The following is an 8299-nucleotide window of genomic DNA, read 5'->3' as shown; positions in this document are numbered from 1 at the left end:
GAGGAATCGAGCTTTAGGGTTCAAACCCTTAAGGGCTGAGGCCATAAGAGCTAGATTCTTAAGAGTCGGGCCTGCTCATATTCCTAGCTCTAGAGTCACTCAGCAAAAAGCAATATCCAATTTACCTATAATGGAAAATACCGACAAGTCTGACCCTTAAAAGCCTGAGCCTTAAAACTCAATTTTTTTAAAAAAAATTATTTTTAAAACCCAACCCTTATTTAAATAAATTTAACTCTTATTTTCGGCTCTAACTTTATTTAATAATTAACGAGCATTCTTCCTCAATATCATTTCTTGGCCCACTCTTCTTCATCAGCACGCCTTTCTTTAATTTCTCTGTCTTCTTTATTAAGCTGAGAAAGAAAGTCAGAAGCCAGGGCCTAAATGCCTCTGCTACATGCTAAATGTCAGGCACTCAATAAAAATTTAAACTCGTGACATCATGTGGCCAAAATATTTGACTATCTCTTCTTCCATGTTTATCCATCCATTCTTGCGTGTGTATATACGAGTGACATCGAGGTTGAAGAACCAATATCTGCAAGGTGAAGCCATGGAGCAACTATGGAAGTTGCATGTGATCATTGTTTTGAAGCTAATGATGATTTTTCAAGTTTCTGTGAGGTCGGAAGCGGTGGATCCCACACAAGGATTCACGCGTGTTGGTTTAGACGAGTCTAATTTTCAGGTGCAAAGGCCCTATGATGTGCCTGTTAACCAGCGTTACAGCTTCGTTAATGGAGTTCACAGGTTATGGGTTTACTCTACAGACAAGCCTCACACCCCTGACAGCGACACTCTACCCCGTACTGAGATCCGAATAACAGTAAGCTCTTCGATGTTTCATCTTCCCCCTTTTTCTTTCTGTTTGTTTTTTTAAAAGAAAATACACTTAATTACGACAATTCAGATATATACTTTGTTCCTAATATTCTTCCTAGTTCCTAATATTGAAAATATACTTTGTTGACAAAGAGAAATTTCTTTATATAATAATATCATGCGATCTTTCGATTGATGGATTTAAATTAAAACTTTAGATTTACAATCTTATTTTTAAAATTCTTTATTTAGATAGTAAATAATTTTTTTAAAAAAAAGATAAGATAAAATTTAAAACAAAAACAAAAAGATTGAGAATCGAAGACAGAGGTGGGCATTAGGATTTAGATTTGTGAAGTTTACTCAACCAAAATCTCAATTAAGGATAAGATTATTCATCTTCATTTTCCTAGAAGGGGGCGATGAAGTTAAATGAGTGAAAAATAAAAAAAAAAATATCACATTTTAATTCAAAATTTTAAAATTTAAATTTATAAATTTTTTTATATATATTAATTATTAAGTCTAATATCTAATAATAAGGAAAGCCATAATAGCAAACTGTATGGTTAGTCATAGTGTATGTCATTATGACCACTAACTCATATAAATCTGCAATAATTTCATTTGTAAAATTGAAGGGACACGATTACACATCTGGTGTGTGGCAATTTGAAGGGTATGGATACGTGCCAAGTGGAACAACTGGGGTATGCATAATGCAAGTGTTTGGAGGAAGCCCTTCTGCGACGACGCTTCAGCTCAGGGTTTACGACGCTTCTCTCACGTATTACAGATCCCCTGTCCTGTTCCCAAACATGTACGACACGTGGTTCAGACTCAACGTCATTCATGACGTGGCTTCTTCCAATGTTAAGGTTTACATCGATGGAGTCCTCAAGTACGATGGACCTGGTCGGGGACAAGCCACTCACTACTTCAAGTTTGGGGTTTACACTCAGAATGATCCTTCCCATTACATGGAATCTCGTTGGAAGGATATCAAACTTTTCACAAAGTAGTTTCTATATATACGTACCATGCTTTTTAACTTGAATGGTTTGTAATAATCATCATATGAACAATAATAATAATTCGGATATGGGCAATGACCAATCTGATCAACTTGTCTATAACACATAATACTCTCCACAAATCATTTATAAATTATATAAGGCATTGAAAATTGAATCGACCAATGTCAATAAGAAAATAAAAAGTTTAAAACTAATAAACAAGATTTAAAAAAAAAAAAATACAAGCAAAGGGGCAAAATTTCACGGTCAAAGAGTTTTTAGCGCTAGTGACAGTGAGCACAGGGAAGACCAAGAAATCATTCAAATTCCAAAGCTTTTCCTGTTCTCCATTATTTTCACTTCGGCCTCGCTCTACCTCCTAAAAAAGCTTACCCCTGCCACACTCCACTCCTACTCTTCTAGTACCTCTACATTAGCGGAAACACTATCTTCTCTCTTCACCTTCCCTGCGAATGCCACTACATGCTACTACTATGGTCAAAAGCTGATAGCCTTAGCCGCAACAATGGTGAGACGAGCGACTGTGATGTGGAGTTCAGCTTCAAACGATCCCCACGAAAGGAGAAATAGGTTGACAGTGAGACGGCGACGACGAGGGTTTTCCGATCCAGAGAGGCAGAGACAGAGTTCTTTTGGCCGCTAAGGATTTCGTGGTCTGAGTTTGAAGCGAACGAAGACGGTACAAGACTGAGTGATTTTTCATGTTTTTTTTCCTTTTTATTTCTCATTTATGAATATATATTTAAAAAAAAATACCCAAAACGACTTTGTGCTGGGGTATTTCTGGGCCCAGCTAATCTGTCTGAGTCATATTGGGTTACCCTGGGTTGACTTGGTTAGCTTTAGAGTTGTTTAGATGGAAAATCGTACTAGCAAAGAGACTGGTTCACCGGTTCAATTGTTCTGTTCGCTCCAGTTTTCCATTTCATGATAAATCAAACTAAATTGTTATATTGATCATTTTAAGCTAAAGCATCGCTTTTTTTTTTCTCTATACCGTAGTCATGATACATAGAGTACTTCAGCCTTGTAGTACTGGCCATGCAATCGAATAACACTTGTTATTTTGTTGTGTGTGTCTCGATGTGTGAGTGATGGTGGAACCAGCTTTAATAATCAGCAGGCGATGATCAAATCAAGACCGTCAAAATTAAAATTGAACAATCCAAAATTAATCTCATTTTATTTTTATATTTTTAAATCAAACATAGTTTTTTTATAAAATGAAAAATAAAGAATATTTTTATTTTAGATCCTACATTTATTAAAATAAAAATATTATTAAAATATAAGGATAAAATAATATTAAATATGAATCATTCAATTTTAATCCGAATTCAAATCGGCAATAACTAGTTAATCTTACTTCTCTACAGACCATTTATATAAAATTAAAAGCAAATCATTAGGTTGTTAGAGACATTAAACTAAAATATAACTTTTCCCTCAGATCTATACACATATAGAGAGAGAAAGACATACATTATCTTGCACACAAGCCGGCCGTAGCAAGCTATTTGCGATTAATTTTTTTTTATTTTAAAAAAGTTACCTGATGGCAGGCCTTACTAGGTTTATAAGGTTATGACTTGTGACCTTGTAATTAATCGGGATTTTTGTGTGATAATCTTTCTTACATCTTAATCTTTGTACAGATTGCCTCCTCCTTTGTATTTTTTTTTTAGAAAATCTTTAAATATTTTGTTGAAGTTTTATATCATCAGTATTAACCGGCGATGAATTTTATATCCGTCATATATATATATATATATATAGGCAAGGGATTCACAAGAAAACTTGTCTCAATTCTTAACCCCACCTTAAGTATTCTACTTCCCAAGTGACCCTGAAAGAGATAGATGCATCCAAAATTTAAATATCTATATTTAAAAAATATATATATTTCATGGCCAGCAAATAGGTGAGTATTGCTACAGCCTAGCATGTATAAATGCACGCAGATTCAGGCTATAGCTGCATCTCACAATACTCTCGTCTCGATTTAAACATGGGATCTGTTTATCAGAGTGTTGTGTTTTGTGGCTTACTTGTTTGTTCTTGCTTATTGGTAAGTGTTAGAACCTCCCATCTTGTGGACCTAACCCTAGGGTTCACTGAACTCCCTCTGAATACTTCTCATTTCAAACTTCAAACGCCTTATGACTTACCCGCAAGCTCAAGGTACAGCTTCAACCATGGAATTCACAGGCTTTGGGTATACTCCACTGACAAACCTTTCAGCAAGAAAAGCCGTGGTTCTCGATCTGAAATCCGAATTCAAGTAAGCCTCCTCTTCATGTGTGATTAAATTGTTGGCGTGAGGAAACTTTTTAATGCCTCAAGTTTACCCCAATTATCAATTTGGCCCATCATGCTTAATTTTTATCAATCTAATCTCCTATTTTTTTTTAAAGTCATCACTTTAGTCTTTTAAATTTTAAAATATAAATTGGCCATTAAATTAATCTTACTTGATATATATATGGAGTTAAATAACGATAAATTGGCTCTCAAATTAGTTTATTTTTTATTAATCTAATCCCTTAAGCAGTATTTTATTCTTTTATTTTTTTTCAATTTTTTGAGTTTTTTCTATTTTTTTTCCTAAAAAATTTTAGTTCTTTTCGACTTCTAACTTAATATTCCATTATCAATAGCAGTAGATTTTAGCGATATTACTTATTCTTCGTACAATAACAATGACTAAATCAATAAAAAATTAAACTTAAGGGATTAAATTGATAATTAAGACAAATTTAAAAGAATAAAATTCCATCATCCTTATATTTGCATCATTCTCTTTTCCAATATAAATATGATCCAATACAATGAGATGTTTGGCCATGTTTTTCAGGGTTATGATTATTCTTCAGGAGTGTGGCAATTTGAAGGGCATGGATACATACCTAGTGGCACTTCAGGGGTGAGCGTGATGCAAGTGTTCGGAGCGGATCCTCCACGAGCAACGACTCTAATGGTTAGAACTTACAATGGTTCGCTTACGTATTACAGGAGTCCACTATTAGTACCATATATCTGGGACAGATGGTTCCAGTTAAATGTGATCCATGATGTGGAAGCTTCCATTGTTAGGGTTTATATAGATAGGGTTCTGGTTTATGAAGCTCCTGGCCAAGGAGGTGCCTCCCATTACTTCAAATTTGGAGTCTATAAACAGAATGATCCTTCTTACTACATGGAGTCTCGTTGGAAGGGAATCAGGGTTCTTCATAAAGTTCACTACTGATCTGATGATATTTAGCTGGCTGGGATTTTAAAGTGCTTGTATGTGATCACTTTGTTTTGAATGATCAATTGAGTGGATTAAATTTGAGAAATTGGTATTCAAATTGATTATATTGTCCCTGTGCGGATACATCACTGATAAATTTTAGGAAGTAATGATTGTATTAGGGAGGCCAGGTGACCTTTAGGATTTAGATGTGTATATGTTTTAGAGCCTATTGGTTTTCAATTAGGATTTTCAAGAGGACTTTTAAAATATATAGAACTTGGATTCAAATATTGTTTAGTTTTTAATCTTTCAAAATATCCATTTAAAAAGTCATTTTCAAATATAGTTGAATGTGCTTTTGGTCAACTTATATTTTTTTTAATTTTCAAAACTTATGTTCTAAAATTACACACTTATTTATTTAAAGTTCAAGTTGACTTTTAAAAAATTTTACTTAAATATAAATTTTATTACAATAATTAATTTTTATCAAATAAATTTTTAACAAGCTGGCTTTTGCCCAAGCAAAAACCAAACACACGCCTAGTACTTACTAGTTAGGGTTAAAGATTCAAAGCTAATAAATAAAAGTTGATTTAGTAAATGAAGATTTGAATTTTTTATTAATATAAAAATTTTATTAGTGGATAATCACTAATTATCTTTGCGAATTTTAGCCCATTCAATTCGTCCCATCAACTACTTTTCTCATAAAAAATTAGAATTAAAGGACATTTTTACTTTTATACTATTCACACAGGAGCGTCTATCCTAAATATTTTTGTAATGCAATTTTTTTTAACAATTAAAAACAATGCAATGCTACCCATTTCATTAACAAATTAAAAATTAATTTCAACTGTTAATTGACTTAAAAAAATTATAAAAAATCTAAAAATGACAAATAATAACTCAAAAGTTTCAAATAAATATTCTATATGAAAATTAACACCGATTAAATCTCCTAAATTATAAATAAATATCAAGAGATAATTGTTATTTTTTACCATGTAAGACCGAAACACTATTTTGATCAACCACATCATAACTATCAGATCATTATTGTTGGCAACAACACCAGTAATTAATTGAAAAAAAATATTTGGTTTTAATAATATCTTATCAAAATATTAGCACTTTGATATTTAATAACTTATAGCGGAATAAAAGTTGCAGTATAAGAATATAATTGGAAATTATTTTTTATACTGTTTTTTAATGTGATTTTTAATATCATTTTTTTAAAAAAATTTTAGCTCAACTATAACGATAATTGATATGAAATGGATGGTGTATTTATATATTTCGAAAGATCTTAATCCCTTGAACTTATCGTGTATTCCTTCCTCTGTATTTCTCCCTGGTATATATATAAGCTTGTTTTGATAGTGAATAATTTCAAAACTAAAAAATAAAAGAGTTTAGACTTCTACATTTGTGCATCAAAAACATTTTCCTTCCAAAAGTGATTTCGATATATTCTTTTTTTTTTGAACATTTTATACGTATTTTTTTGTGTATATTGACGATTGATACCTTCATAACTGTTTAAAATGGAAAAGGTCTCAGACTCAAAGGAGGAAAGTTTGCAAATTATGAAGAGAAATGATCAGTATACATCATAATTATGAGCGAATTAAGGATTTAAATATGAAATAGCCAGGATTAAAATATATGTATAGTACACACAGTTTTCAAAAATCTTGAGAGGCTAAAAATGTACATATAAGGGGGGGTGTTGGGGGGTATAACTTTTATTAGTTATTGATTTTTTTCTCAATTTAATGATTCAATATATTTGAATTTCTTAAATCTTAACTTATAAGCGACCACCCTGGACGGGAGGACAAGAGAAATAAACAATATTAATGAAAAATCACCACATCTTAATTCAAAATCAATTCTTTTTATTTTATATTAGTTATTAAGGTCAACTTTATCAGGTGTGGAGCATCCTATATCGTCTCAAGTCCACTCACACTTGAATAGCCTAATGGTGTGGTGCAAACAAATCCATGCCTTAGAATAGGAGGAGAGGAGAAATGGGCAAGATCACAAAAAAAAACATCTCATCTTAACTTAAAACTCAAGTTTATGAGTTAGTTTTTTTATTTTATATTAATTATTAAGTCTAATTTTATCCAATGTAAAGCTTCCCACATCATTTCAAGTCCACTCATATTTGGACAATCTAACATATTGAATCAAAGTTTAAGGATTAAAGATTATATTATTCCCATATATAAATATAATACCAAGATCAAAATTAAGGCACCTACCAATCGCCCTCCCTGATCCATGCCACTGATCATAGTTATAACCACTGCAAAAGAACTGCCCCACACGGTCGAGTAGTTCATGATGTATGCCTTTAAAAAAAAAATTAAAGATGTATGCTTAAGTAATGATATAACTTTAAATAAATAATTCGGATAATAAAAGAACTTTATATAGCAAAGAAATAAAGAAAAAGCAATATAGTGGAACTTAAACTATCATTATCCTTTATTTTTCATTTAGATGAACTTGTATTTGGTGCACTAAATTTCTTTTTATATATATATATATATATATGAAGGGAAACGAATATCCTCACATCCTTCAGAACATGCTTCAGATCAAACCTGATTCTTGATTCACTCTTCTGACTTATAGCAGGCCATTAAGCTTTCACTAATTTTGAGTTTTTACCTTATATATTTGGAACCTTGTGATAATTAATTTCTTAGTATTGTCTTAACTTAATCTTAATATATAATTGCTCATTGCGAAAGTAATGGTCATATATCATTGTAATTTCTTTTAATGTTCTGATGAAGTTTTATTCATTCATTATCAAACCGGCAATGAATTTTCTATCAGTGTGGCGCGTAAGAGCGTCCATGACCTGTTCTAAAATGGAAGCATCCGTTAGAAATTTATCGTAAAGAAGATGACGACGTAACATATACATATTTTTTTAACGATAATTTCGATAGCAAAATTGTCTTGAATTGCTGTCATAACTTACTTAGCATTCTACTTTCCAACCGATTACCCTCAAACATACTCAGTTTATATATTTTTATTATTCTCAAACATCCTTAAAACTGCTAAATCCTAGTATATTCTCAATTATGATTCTGCTTCTCACTCCAACCCCAAATATAAATACACAACCATTGCAGATTCAACCAGTATCTATCTCACGATCGACCTCCAT

At 31.8% G+C, this 8299-nt stretch overlaps 2 protein-coding genes across 2 annotated transcripts; both read left to right on the top strand.

The window, feature by feature from the left end:
* Window positions 1-458: 458 nt before the first annotated feature.
* LOC129309933 (citrate-binding protein-like) lies at window positions 459-1959 on the top strand. The gene is made up of 2 exons (XM_054951716.1): window positions 459-829; window positions 1467-1959. Exons 1-2 carry the CDS (start codon window positions 479-481, stop codon window positions 1845-1847), a joined length of 732 nt encoding a protein of 243 aa, XP_054807691.1. The 5' UTR covers window positions 459-478; the 3' UTR covers window positions 1848-1959.
* A 1911-nt stretch (window positions 1960-3870) lies between these two features.
* Window positions 3871-5109, top strand: LOC129308988 (citrate-binding protein-like). Its single transcript, XM_054950338.1, has 2 exons — window positions 3871-4143; window positions 4717-5109. Exons 1-2 carry the CDS (start codon window positions 3871-3873, stop codon window positions 5107-5109), a joined length of 666 nt encoding a protein of 221 aa, XP_054806313.1.
* The last annotated feature ends 3190 nt before the right edge of the window (window positions 5110-8299 follow it).

This window comes from Prosopis cineraria, unplaced genomic scaffold, assembly GCF_029017545.1.
Source record: "Prosopis cineraria cultivar Desert tree isolate PC_DT_omini unplaced genomic scaffold, ASM2901754v1 PC4, whole genome shotgun sequence".
NCBI classification, from domain to species: Eukaryota; Viridiplantae; Streptophyta; class Magnoliopsida; order Fabales; family Fabaceae; genus Prosopis; species Prosopis cineraria.
The sequence above is the reverse complement of the archived record's forward strand: the minus strand, read 5'-3'. Positions and strand labels throughout refer to the sequence as shown.

What these genes read in the sequence shown, in the direction of transcription:
- LOC129309933 (XM_054951716.1), top strand. Translation starts at nt 479, where the DNA reads ATGTTTATCCATCCATTCTTGCGTGTGTATATACGAGTGACATCGAGG. An exon ending in GTACTGAGATCCGAATAACA is followed by an intron (nt 830 to 1,466) that starts GTAAGCTCTTCG and finishes GTAAAATTGAAG; the next exon opens with GGACACGATTACACATCTGG.
- LOC129308988 (XM_054950338.1), top strand. Translation starts at nt 3,871, where the DNA reads ATGGGATCTGTTTATCAGAGTGTTGTGTTTTGTGGCTTACTTGTTTGT. An exon ending in GATCTGAAATCCGAATTCAA is followed by an intron (nt 4,144 to 4,716) that starts GTAAGCCTCCTC and finishes CATGTTTTTCAG; the next exon opens with GGTTATGATTATTCTTCAGG.